This window comes from Dermacentor silvarum, chromosome 9 (assembly GCF_013339745.2).
Source record: "Dermacentor silvarum isolate Dsil-2018 chromosome 9, BIME_Dsil_1.4, whole genome shotgun sequence".
In the NCBI taxonomy this organism is placed as follows: Eukaryota; Metazoa; Arthropoda; class Arachnida; order Ixodida; family Ixodidae; genus Dermacentor; species Dermacentor silvarum.
In genome coordinates, this window is record NC_051162.1 from 128095780 (window position 1) to 128109653 (window position 13874).

Below are 13874 nucleotides of genomic sequence, written 5' to 3' on the forward strand. Positions count from 1 at the left end.
GTGTGTTTTCTTGCTAAGCTCTATCTTCCGCTTTCATTTGCCAAAGGGGTGTAAAGCAGGTCCTGTATGAAAAAGCTCAAACTTTTTAAAGCTTTCTGTAATTCCTGTGTGAAACGTTTTAGGAGTGTGGTCTCAAAGGTGTATTGTAAATGATGCCATTATACAGTATCGGGCTTCAACTACTCGTTGGTATCCACGAGGTGGCTACATGACAAAACAAGTCCTTCATTCTCGCTGACTAATTAGTGAACTGGTAGAATAGCTACATCAACGGCGATTCAGGCACTCTCCGTTTTTACCAAGAGACATCGCGTTCGAATGATGCTCGAAGATTTCGTGCGTGTAGTTGAGAAAGAAAGACCGAATCCCATGGTCAGGTTGCGGTCGCTGCGGGGTCTCTCTAGGGTGTTAGTGTTTTTATTGCGATAGCAATTATATGGACACTCAAAGCGGATTTCTGCTGTTGGTGTCGTCGTCACTGTCGCCGTGAGGCTCCGTATGACGTCCAACGGTGAGGAAATCGTCGCCGCGCGCTGTATGCTGTATGTGCGAGGAGCGAACGCATGGAGAACGAACGCACGGCGGAGAGCAAACGCGCGTTCGGCGCCGTGCTCCCTGAAGGGCAGCAGAATTAAGCGTATCTTTCCTCCTTTACAATCAGCATATATACAGAGGAAACGCGATTTCTTCCGTCGCGCGAGAGGCCGTGGTGGACGGGAGAGAGGGAGGTGAGGCGACGTTTAGCTACGGCACCCTAATGTGTATTTATGTAAAAACGTTGGGAGGCGACAAGGTGGTAATACCTTCCGACGCAGCTCGATGAGGGTCCCGTTATGATCTCGTCGTAAACCTCCGAGCCGCCCCCAGAGGCACCGGCAACAGACACCGACGCCCCGCGCGTTCGGTGCGAACGCGGGCAAAACGGTGATGGCGTCGACAACAGTTCTGCGCGTTGCTGGTGCTGCTGCATGTCTAAGTTTATACAACTGATAAAACTACTATCCTTACTCCGTATAGCTCACTACTAATTTGCTATCCCAATTGATGGTTCACCTTTCGGGTGAAACTGCGGCATTTTTTACTCGGAGGTAAAGACGGAATGACAAAAAGGGTAGACCAATAGCAGGCCGATCTAACTATACTGTGAGGCGCTAAATATAATAAAAGATAAACTAAGGTGATTGACGCGATTAAGAAAAGGAAATTAACTCTGAAGACTGCAGGAAGCATGCGACAACGTTAAAGCACAAGTAATCATTCACTTCACGAGGAGCTTGATAGTGCTCATATGACAATGACGCGCTAAGTCCAACCTTGCCCCACCGCACTGGAATTTGTGCGCGCTGTGACCCTAGCTTTGTAACGCTAGGTCCTCTTCATAAACACTTATACTCTTAAAGCTTGTCGCACTGCTCACGTGTACGAGTATTTTCCTTCAGTAGCGCCTGTGGTTGATTGCGGATACTGACGAACGGCTATTCATCCCACACTGTAATAGCCAAGGGCGCTGCTTAGGACGAATATATATTGCTGAGAGGAGACAATCAATCCTCTTCTGTGTGACTGCATCTCACTCTAGTGTGCAAAGAGAGCATCTGGTTGTGCTATAAACTGGACCGTAGCCTCTTGTAGGATGAGGCTATCGTAAGACACCGGCGGATATTGTTGCCCCTAGAGAGCACTTTGAACTCTTTACTATCATTTCTCCTTGTGAAATGCATTCTTACACGCTAGTTGTCTTATGCTTGCTAATGAGCAAATCTTCTTGCCGTGCTATCCACGCGGGCTTCTTGATTTCAACGTGGAAGCGCTCGCAGAGCCAGATGACGTGTTTCTGCGTCACTCGGTTTTTGTACTCAGTGTAACATGTAGAAGCAGCCTGTATGACCTTAAACGAACATACATGGTGTATATAGATCCTGTTCTTACTTTGTAGATAAAAAAGTTAATGAATTATGCGCAGCTAAGTGTTTTTAGACCGCAGCGCTGGTGGAATGCTCGAAAAAATTGAGTGTGTTGGTTTTTAGCCGGAGCTCACTCGTGGTTGTCTACCTTCATGGTACTTAACTGGCAAGGACTCCCTTGTTGTAACGCCAACATGCGAGGTTATCCACTGAAACATTTTACTGATACCTTTGTAGGCGATTTCTTAATTTCAAGCCAGCGATTGACGACAGTACTTGTTTGGAGGCATTCCGTGAAATAGTAGCCAAATGTGCCCTTATTCTTCCAAGAAGGACAGTGTACAATGAACATAGGTGTGTCGATAATTCTTTTCACATTTCTGCTGAAAACTCCATTTAACGATTCATGGTTATTAATACTGATGACACCCCCCCTCCTTCCCCCCCAAAAAAAAACGTTTAAGTGGGGCAGTTTGCGAGCCAGTATAAGAGAGACACTCTGCTTTGACTGCCACCACCAGCACTTACCCGCTATGCCTTTCTCCACTCTTCCATTTTCCACCTTTATCAGATCTAGGCTGGAAGTAAATTGTAATTATAATTATTTAGGAAGCTGTGATGGTATCATGGCATAAGTAGTTACATAATAATAAAGGAGTGATGTCGAAAATCTTCCTCAAATGGCGTACCACTGTTAGACAGTTTCTAATAGTTGTTAACGCATTAATAAAGATTTATGATTTTAGTGTATCACCTCTTTGAGATTGCTTACGGTACTCGTTGCTGTTTAATAGTGATTCATTATATTTGCAACGCAAGAGTACCTTTTATTATTCGTGTCAAAAATGTATAATACTCGTAATGGAGATTTGAAAATTCATTCTTGTGTTCGTTTTATTTTATGTGTAGGTGTTACCGTATTTATAAGCTAATAAGACTACGAAAACGGTGTCGAGCTGGCCGCCAGGTGAACAAGTCAACACGCATGTACGGTGGGCTTAGGACAGCCTGAAGTATGTATAACTTGTATGAGAAAAGCAAATAAACATATACGTATGTAATGACGCCAAACCGTAGTGCAATGAAGTCTTCTGTTGAGCGCTATCTCATTAAGCGCCCACCAAATGACCAGCAATGGGATAACTTTCACAGTCGTCTGAGCACTTTAGAAGGGCGCCGTCTCTCTGTGCAGAAAGTACTTGGATCGTAATCGTGCCCCACCAAACAGAGATAAGCTCTAAAGGAAGTACGAGACATTCCCGTAGACAGTGACTGACAAATTTTTTCGGTAGCAGTAGTTTCTGTGCATCTTTGTTTCCTCTATACTCCCTACCTGTTCATGGTTATGTTCACAGTATTTTTTTTATTATTTTTATTCGTAATCCATGGACTTGCCATGCCAATGCTTTGCGAGTTTGTCATAGACTTCTGACGGTGTTAAGTATTTTCATAATCTTTTCCCAGCTATGATTTCTAGATAGCCAGCCTTATCAGTGGCCATGTTTCAAATATAATAAAGAAGATCAAGCCTTTCTTCAGGTCTTTTTATTAATGCGTAAGCATTCTTTGGCAAGTTCCTCAGCAAAAAAGTGTAATGCCTTGTATCTGCCCAAAATGCGTAATTTGCGAAGACATTTATACATTAAAATACTGCAAATTTAGGTGATTTCTAGCTTTATAAAGGATAAGGAACAATTGAAACCAAAAAATAAGATTGATAAGAGACAAAACCCTGTGATCAGATTTATGCACTCCGATAGGGATACATATGGCTGCTTAGAAAATGCAAATGGCAGTCTATAGTAGGGGTGAGCCAAGGTAAATTCGGAAGTGGGCTCACTTGAAATGTTGGGGTGGGCCAACCTAAATTTGAGGGTGGGCCATCTTGAAAATTAGGGGTGGGCCAACTGAAGTTTCGGGGTGGGCCAACTTGAAATTTAAGGGCGGACACACTGAAATTTGAGCGTGGGTAAACCTGAAATTTGGGGGTGTGCCAACTTGAAATTGGGGTGGGCCAACCTAACATTTGGGTGAGGGCTAGCTTAAATTGGGGTGGGTGAAGTTAAAATGTGTGGGTGGGCCAACTGAAATTTGGGGATATGCTTAAACACTTACAAAACTCCAATGGAGTTTCTGCATATTTTTTATACTAAATACGACGACTTACATCGATATACCGGAATAGCTGAAAGGTAATAGTCACCTACAATTGCTTACCCGGTCACAAGAAACACCAGATCAGGTTCCCCTGGTATCTTATCATCTTCATGATATTTCAGTATACCGTTCAATGTGGCACCCGTTTCTATGGTACCTTGAACGTTTTTAGCAAAAGGAGGTTCCTGTTACAAAAGGATGAACGTAAATAAGGAAGTCAGTGTGTCCGCAATATTATTTCTTTCGCACGAATGTTTTATTCTGCATTCTGCTACTGTCAAACTCATTCTTACTCGAGGTGAATGTTGCACAATCTTTATAATATTAAATGTCAGTCAATTGCATAAATAGCCGTTTTTTACTAATTTAGGAGCTACGTTTTCTTTCCCTTTTTTTCTTTTTTTTTTTGCACTGGCCTTTTTCAAATAATACACAAAGTACCGTGAGAAATAAGCTGCTTACTACAAAACAGTAAAATATCCGCGTCCCAGAAAACTTCTATTCGGGAGTCATGGTGGCTCGAGTTGCATGAACCTTTACTCGTACAATAAAACTCGAGAAACCCTATACCAAAATTTATTAGAAGTTGATGTTTCGGAGTCAGGCTGGTTCCTTTTTCAGGAGTGAGATGGCGAGAAGTGCATCGACGTTTATAATCGTTTTATGCTTATCGCCACCGGAGGATCGATAGGCATACAGCAACCTTGTTCAGAGCTTGGTAGTAGGTTTGAGAACAGTTTTTGAGCGACCTATACAACCACCCCGCGTCACTGACCATTCGGTAATGTTGCATGTCTTTTGCCTCGTCCAAAAGACCACATGTCCATAAAAAAAATCAAAATGTGTTGTGTACGTATGTATGTATTAACTACAACCAACTGTGCGCAATAGAAGCCTTCTGTTCAGCACTGTTTTAGTTATTGCCCACAACATAACCAACAGTGACGTCTTCTGCTGTCGTTTTAGCACTTAACGGCGTCTTTTGTTTGTGAACAAAGTACATGGACCATGTTGGTGCCCAAAATAGAGATTAGCTCTGTAAGCTCTACAAGATGTATTGCTCAACGTTGAAACGTCTAACGGTGGCATAGCAAAGCGTAATGGAAGAATTCGGCAGCACAAGAATGACCATCGCCATCTCGACAGGGACCGCAGTGCTATGGCTAAGTACTGCAGCCTACTGACCCCGATAACGTTAGGAGAGGCGTTGCCGGAGACGACCGGAAACATCAAATGCCCTTTGGAAAGAGTAAGCAAAAAGTTTTCATCATCTGCGCAGAGCCACTAGGAGCCAGCAATAAACATAAACACCGCAACCTCTCGCCCTCTCAATCCTGAAGGAATCAGACGAACTCCGAAACGTCGGATTTACGATAAATGTTAGTTGGAGTTTTCGCAGCATTAATCCATTTCTTCGTGGAATTAAACAGCGCAACTTTTCCGCAAACAATAGGCAAAGAAGACACACAGAAGCGCTTGCTCATCACAAAATTTTCAATGGGACCGTTGCGACATATATCAGGAAAAAATTATCGCGGTGCACAAATAAAACCTTCATGCAAACAACAGAACATCTGGCTGTTGCACACGCCACATTTATGTATTTTTGTTATGAAACATACACCCCACACCGAGCAAACCTTAGCGCAAACTCTCTTTATTTATTTATTTATTTATTTATTTATTTATTTATTTATTTATTTATTTTACAGCGTAAGCTGTTATGGGCTCATTATAATAGCCATTTCGGGTCGCGATGATGCCACCGCCGGCGGTGTCCGCCGCGTAACCGCTATCGCCGGAAACGCGAAAAAGGTACCCGATTCCCGAGGTCGAATCCGCGCCCGCTGCGTGGGAGCCGGATACTCTACCACTGAGCCACGCAAGCGCTTGCTATCGGACCGCGGAAAATGCCCTGTGAAGCAAGCACGCAGGGGGAGCAGCGCCGCTTCATTTTAAACCGCACGCTTATAAAATACGTCAAAGAAAGCCTCACACCCAGTTTAAGGAGATCTACATCGAGCGGTACAGAAGTAGGTGCATCAGCATAGTTTGGTAACATTAATGAACAAATTAATTGAATTTTAGAGGTATTTTTCTAATTGTAGGGCGTCGTGCATGGTGAATTGACGAGCGGATATAAATGTGCTTTCTACTAAATGTACGAGCACTTCACTTGTAGATCAGTGCTGGTTCTCTTTTATTGCGACAGCAATTATAGGGACACTCCAGGCGCATTTCTGCCGTCGCCGTCGCCGTGAGGTTCCTTAAACTGTCCAAGGGCGATAAAATCGTCGCCGCGCGCCATGTGCTGTATGTGCGAGTGACAGCGTGCGAGGGTGAGCCGGCGATTGCGGCTCAATCTCGCACACCCATCTTGCAAGGGAGGAAGGCGGGAAGGAAACGGGACGCCCTCCAGTCACGCGCAACGCTCCGGAGGGACAGTAGGGAGGGCGGGGGGCAGGGGGGGGGAGTTTACTCTGGGCAGCCCTAGTGGCCGTGCGGGCCCGCCGGGGTGGGTAGAGAGGGAGGGGGCGCGTTCTACGCCGTGCGTGTGTGTCCGGGTCGCTGTATCTTGAAAGCCATCTTCGGCGGGGAGAGAGTCCGCCCTGCGCTGTGTTTGCGCGGCTTAGTTCGCGTTGATGCGAGCGGCAGCACGAAGGTCAATTCGCTCGCTGCTGCTGCGGCGCTTACTCACTCCAGCGTTCTGACCACGAGTTTCCGCGTACATTGAGTGATATGCGTTTATGTTTTCTTGTGCGCGCGTGACACCATGCTCGTTAATTTAGTTGGTATGCCTATGTTTACAAGTTTATATGTTTACAAGTTTATACGGCCGATAAAACTATCATTACTTCGCATAGGGGTCCACTAATTTGCTATCACAATCGATGCTTCGCCTTTCGGGCGATGCTGCGACTTCTTTCAACGCTATTTGTCGTGTTCTTGTATACTTCGCGACAGATAATTAGCTTAACAGTGCGCCCCAGTACTTGTGAGAACAGTTATAGCATGTTAGGTAATTGCCTGCAAAATGATCATGCTTGCAGCTATGTCTTTCCCCTTTTTCCCCCTTCAACTCTCCGGAAGCGTTACATGGTACTTACAGTCCTTCTTGTTAGTCCGACGAGCTGGAAGCGTACTTTCGGTTCCGCCATATCGATATATCTCAAATTCACCTGTATAGATAATGGTATAAATAGGGCTTAATTTTGGCCAAAGAAAAAAAAATAGATGACTAGAAATGAACGCATGATCCTTCGCAAAATGATGATAGCTTGCAAATGAATACTGGAGGTTAGAACTTTAATTTTGTTGCTCAGGTCCATCTCTTTTTTTATTATTGAGACGGACGGGAAATGGCTTTCTGTGTCGACAAGCTATGTTTGAAGATGCTGCGAAACGATCGTCACATTGAGCGCAATAGAAAAATGTATATTCGACAAAATGTTGTAGTGGTCATCTTTTTTTTTTTTCGGAAAGTGAGCTTTTACACAGGTGGCAATGGTTGACCAAGTCGCTTGGCAACAATTCAGAAAGGCAAATAAAAAACATTGACGTGATAGTCTTCTCTTTTTGAATGTAATTTTCAACAATATGTACCTTCTTACATTGTAAACACATGCCACTTTGTTATTGACAGCTAGGGCTTTGAAAGGACATCAAATAGCAACACGGCTTGAGATATATGATTGAATTACCCTTCTACGATTCCAAAAAAGCCCCTTTTATAGTGAGAAAAGGCTTCATAAGAGAGAAATAAGGCAAGAACGAGAGAAGAGTGCCGACGCCACCTTGATGTCTCGCACCAGTTCGCCTTGACGTGCCTGATTTGGACAGCGTGTATTTGATCCTAGATAATGTTTTATCAGAAATGATGGACTATCAATGAATACCAATGAATATGACCGATATTATCAATGAATATTACCGATATTACCAATGAATTCCAAAAGCGACAAAGTCTTAACTTCGCCAGTTTTATCAACATTGCCTCAGCCCCATTAGCCCAAAGGAAAAAATAGTTTTAAATTTGTGATGTCCCACTGAAGTAACCGCATAGGGGTTTCGGTGCGAAAAGCAAAAGGTAAAACTGTATCCTTCATTTTTTTTCTTCTTATAATCAAGGCATCAAATCAACCAAATAAAATATACTTTTAAAAGAACACTTCATCAGGCTACGCTGATTTAGCGTTACTCTTCAGTGTCCTTTTATTCGAGCGGCCGACGCTTTTAAGTGGATATGTCTACTTCTCTTCACCAGGCAAGCAAAAATTTAAAGCCCGAAAGGAACTGAAAACACAAGAGACAGCCTCAAAACATAAAGCCACGCAAACTTCCACACACGAGTAACAAAAGGCGCAAAAGAAAACACTAGGGTACACAGAAATGTGTCTCGTTGGTGCATATTCATCTCCGACGGCGCTGTGATCGATTCTGATCAAGCAAAACCCTGCAGCTCCTGTTATATGAACTGCTCTTGTGTTTGTGGTTGTCATTCTAGCAAGTTTTTTTTTTTTTTTGCAAACGTAATTTAACAATATGAAGCTTGTTCATAGCTCAGCCCTTGAAGTGCGGCGTAAAAATTCAAGCAGGATATCAGTGCAGTAGAAACAAGTATAATTATTTTTGTATTGCCTCATTACGGTGTGCGAACAGATATCAAATACAAGCACAAGACAGTTACCGTATAAATTAACATACGAAGGAAAACAACGCAAAAGGCAATTTGCGGGTCCGCTAGCAACTGCACCTAAGGGTTAGGCAATTTTGAAAGTGAAGGGATGCAAATAGTACGGTGAAGGAAGGCAGCAAAATACCGGAGAAAGGTAAAACAAGTGAGAAAGGCGGGAACAACGAAGCTAAAGGTGTGAGAAAACAAACGTAATTACCGCATTGGTCGTGACTGCCATGTAACCAATTAAATCCTCGTTGGTTTCAAAGTGACTTTGATGATCCCGGTCACACACCACGTGAATTTCCACAATAAACAGATCAGCATTGTTGGCTTCACCTAAAAACACCCATCAGATTTCTTACTATTGGTGAATTTCACTTTCAAATATGCTTGTTACTAATGCACTTACTTGGCGGTCGAAGATGTATGATTCACATATATATGCACCTGAATGAGTTTGCCGTCATTTCGGTACGAGAATTGTAGCCCGAACTTCATGTGCTTATTGTGTGCTTCACACAATAATGCTTCACATATGTGCTTCATGTGCAACCATGTGCTTATTGTTCAATGGTGTCCGCTCAAGTCGTGCGAATATCGTTCTCGGTTCTATACAAGACGTACACGATATTGCCAAAGCCACATTGTAATGCCATATTTTACAAGAACCACCTATATTTATAGGTGTTCCTTCTTTCTGCGTACTGTATCTTACTTAATTAACCAGTTTTAATCTCGCAATAAACTGTATACATAGATCTGTTCTTTATTGTGTTTTTTGTACGGGTAAGTTTCTTTATTGCTACTATGTTATTGCCACATTACCCATATTTTTTTATTCTGTTTCGCATACTGCGTGGAGCAGTTTAGTCTTGGTTTGTAATAAACAAAATAAAATAATACAATATTATTATTGACACTCATTAAGGTGCATAGAAATAAAAGCCTGCAACTAATTTATTATGATATCTAGAAACTGGCCAGCTCTAACGGTAAAGAAACACTATGGCTCCCTTACTGCCAACTGGACGGACTGCAAAATGCAACTTACTTATGTCCTGAATTACTGTGGATAGCAGTAACTTGCAATTGTACACATTTTATTCTCAACATTTTATTTTTATCCTTAACCAGAGCCCGGGTTGTTAAACCTTGCGGGATTTTCAATAAATTTGTTTCCATCCATCCATTCCTCCCTCTAGCCCAGCGACTCTAAAATTTACACAAAGGTTTCCAGAAAGTAAGGTGTCAGAGTGATCTTACCGTTCCGCCTTCGACGTCGAGAGCCACCGTAATCGTCCTCACTCCTGTACGAGCTCTGGAGTCTCGGCTCTGAAAATTGTATGTGAGGCAGTGCAAAAGAAGCTACGAGTTCATAAGGCAATCAGACTATGGCAGTCGATTTACACAATAATGTGTTTTAGCTATCAACTCCGATTCATCATCATCAACTTCGTAAATAGATAATCGAATGAGAAAAACTGAAGGTGTGTTCTAGTGAACTTTTTTCCTGTCATTTTAAAAGATATCGTTTCCTATAACCTCCTAACATTTTCTTCGTACAATCATGTTAGAATATGGGGAAACTTGATAAATGTGGAAATGAGCAGTAAGACAAGTGGTCCTCACCCGCTACAGACTGTAGCGAGAAGTAAGTCGTTGGCAAACGAAATGATTATTGTTCTCATTTTCACAAATATGTAGGTGCAGCGGTATTGCACACAATATATCGAACCCTTTGAGCACTGCAATACCTATCAGACAGCTGTTGTCAACTATGTCGACAAGAACGTGGGATATGTGATATCAGTCGGTGGCTCCGGCGTGTCAACTATGCTGATGACACGTTTTTTTAATAGAACGGCGTTTCATTTTACGTGGTATTGTTGAGCCTATATTCATCGCATGAAAAATGTTAGAATTTCCCACAGATACTAACAGAGAGCTTCATTCAACTGTGTACTTGAAAGCAATACCACACCAATAGCATAAGCGACTAGCCAGAAGTGCAATGCCAATGGATCACAAGCGACACATATAAATATAAGCTGGTAATGGAAATACTGGTATCACTCAAACTGCAATTCAAATACAACTTGGAAATGTAAGGAAAATTGTCACTAAGAACTCTATTGTATCTCATCAGTGATGCGCAACCTAATATTTCTTGAGAAAGTATAGCAATTTCCACTTCAAGAACGGTTGTTCCGATTACGAGCAGAATTGTTCATTATGAGCATGAACTACTTCACTCCACTCATCTCGTTATAACAACCTTTGGAATTGTTTGCATATTTCTTTGTATCACAAATCAGCTTGACTTCAGGATAAAAAAGTTAGCAGGACTTTAGCATGAATAGACTTAATTAAAGTTTCCAGAAAACTTTAATGACTGGATATATTAAACGATAGTGATTAGGTTACTGCGCTGTTTGCCCTATGCTTCGGCCTTCTGTACTGGCTACCTGGGACGCTGCACTTCACAAAACCGAAGCAGAGGTGCAATATAGGTTGTCGAACGTTTGTTTTCTCACGTCTTTCGCCGTTCTGCTAACAGCAGATATTAACTTCACACATGTGTATTCCATTTTGAGGAACCCGATACTATAGTTCATGTAGAGGAACCATAGTGCTGTATAGGCATGTTCAGTATCCACAGAATATAGTGCAACGCGCGTATAAAAAAATACGACATGCTTGGGTTCCATGAGAGCCAAATCAGGAGGTTGTTATTGAGCTGTAACCTTTCTTTACATTCGATAAACCGGCTACCACTATCTAGTCATCTCGCATATTTAGCTATTACTTGTTAATTACGAATTATTTAGCTGGTTTGGATCATCCTAATTAAATACAGCAATTACCGGCATCCTGTGGTATAAAGTGTCCTTGCATTTCGTTGCACCTTGTATATTTATCACATATATCCGACCATGTCCTGAGTCAGGCATGCATGTTTTAATGATCTATTTCGCACGAGGAACGTATCTGCAATGGCGCGGAAACTAATCATTCCTATACTGTATAGTACGAAGGCGCTTTTTCTTAATTCGAAAGTTTGCCCTGAGGCACAAAACTTGTGAAGGATGTATAATATATGTACATGTACAATTTGTTGTGATCGATTAAGTCAAACAAGCATCTATGATGCGGTGATCTATCGACCATAAATATATATGTTAGTCAAGTGGGCGGCGTGGTCGTCGCCGGACTTCTGACAGGTAGTTGCACCTTTATGAGCGAAATGCGCGACCGTTCAAAAAGAGGTACGGTAAAGCTACAAGGGCAGCTGGGCCAGTGTAGAAGGGACAGGTTGCGCCGAAGGCCGGCTCGCGATACGGAGCTCAAATACAGGTTGCAGTGGGCGTCGATGAAGCAACCACACTGATCCTTCTTAACGCAGCCTCCTGGTCGAATAAGGCGCAGTGCCTCCATTTTTTCCCTTGCGTAATTCTGGATTTCAGACGGTCTTTACGAGATCTGCTGATTTCTAGAGAAGTCCACTGCTAGGTTACTGAAAGTGCTTCGAGCTTGACTCAGCCTGTCGCTGACGGCTCCATGCCGTAATGGCCGTGATGTGGATAGCCTAGCCAAAAGCAAGCGATGATTCCAGTGGCTGCGCTAAAGTTTCGGCACTCGTACCCAAGTGGAGAGAAATTGCTTACCCATATTAGCGAACCTTTCGTCAGTCTCTTTGACTTCGTAGATTTTGTGCAACATTTGCCCTTGCAAAGAACGCTCTCCTGTGGGCACAGGCTTGATTCTGAGATTGTGGCTCACAATTCCTTCCTGGAAGATAAAGTTTGTCAAAGATTGTGCCTTTAAAAACAAGGCAAGTACGAAGGCACTCCTTCTTGAGCATCAGAGTTGCTTGATCAAACAAATCGACGGCAACCATGATACCATATTCTACTAGACTTCCAGGTTCTTTTTTTTTCTAACGGCAAGTAGGTGGCTGTCACTAAAATTGAAGACAATATATCCCTAAAAACAACGTAAACGGAAACGAAGGGTTGCAGCTCCAGCTCCACTTTACTACTAAATTTGCCTGTGACATATCAGATTAAGGAGAGGCCTCATCGAGTGTGTTTAAGGAATTATTTAACATTAAAGCTAGTAAGAAATTAACAAGAACTAATCCATTTCAATTATTAGAAGACAGCGCTTCCGTGAACGCGCAGCCTTGCCAAAACATACGGGCATTTGAAATTGTATAGCAACGTCGTTGGTGCAGCCCTTCACAGCATTCTTTATTAGACAGTTTTAGCGTGTCCGCCATTCCGGCAAACGCAAGCGCGCTGGACGTTGAGCCGGATGGACGGAGGCTTAAACGTGAGCGTCCTACACGGTGCCGCCACATTGTGGTGCAGGACTCAATCAACCAGACACAGAGCTGTAACAAAGTGTTAAACATTTTAAACATTTAAAAGTACAACGTGTTCACGACTAAACTATTGCTAATAATTTACACCGGCAGCAAAATAGAATTCACTTGGTTAATGCTACGTTAGCTCTGTGTTTGTGTGGTGGAGCTCTGCGTCACCAAGTGGCTGCACCGTGGAGGCGACTCGCATTTGCACCTCCACTTACTCGGCAATATGCCCAGTCCACCTGCGTTTAGCGGAATATCGGCCACGGTAAAGGTCTATATTACTATGACAATGAATAGGAATGATAAACGCGTGATAACGCTTTTCTGTTAGCCGTATTCAGCAGAACTTTAAATGCATGATCGGAAAATGTAGCCAAATTTCTTTTCCAGCTATGCTTATGACCCTTTCAGGCAGGCACGATCTCATAAATATCGCTCTTACACTCATCGCGTTTTGCAGGTTATGTAAACACCCTAGAAATTGATATTTGATGCTTCTAGAATAATGTATTACAAAACTAGCATATATCATTCCAACTGTCAATCTTTCACACTGTGTTCACCAGACTTGGGTCAGTTGCATTTTTAAGAAATATCCTAATGTTTCCTGATCAGCGAGCTTGGCTTGTTTTGCAGTGATTGGCAGACGTAGTGGAATGAACTGTTAAACTATGTCATTTTTTATTTTGGTGTTCAAATCCGCATTTACAAACTTGCTGTGTTTGTCAACATTTGACTCAGCTCTATATATTTCGCATCCCAC

The 13874-nt window shown here is 42.6% G+C and overlaps 1 protein-coding gene across 1 annotated transcript in view; it reads right to left on the bottom strand.

Annotated features, from left to right (window-relative positions):
* Positions 1-13874, bottom strand: part of LOC119464276 (venom metalloproteinase antarease-like TtrivMP_A) — a 34006-nt gene that overhangs the window by 13126 nt on the left and 7006 nt on the right. Inside the window, exons 4-9 of the mRNA XM_037725182.2 lie at positions 12405-12528; positions 10003-10071; positions 8954-9075; positions 7169-7240; positions 4122-4246; positions 2433-2482 (exon numbers count right to left, since the gene is read on the bottom strand). Of these exons, the coding sequence (XP_037581110.1) occupies positions 2433-2482; positions 4122-4246; positions 7169-7240; positions 8954-9075; positions 10003-10071; positions 12405-12528 (562 nt within the window). The remainder of the gene's footprint in view (positions 1-2432; positions 2483-4121; positions 4247-7168; positions 7241-8953; positions 9076-10002; positions 10072-12404; positions 12529-13874) is intronic.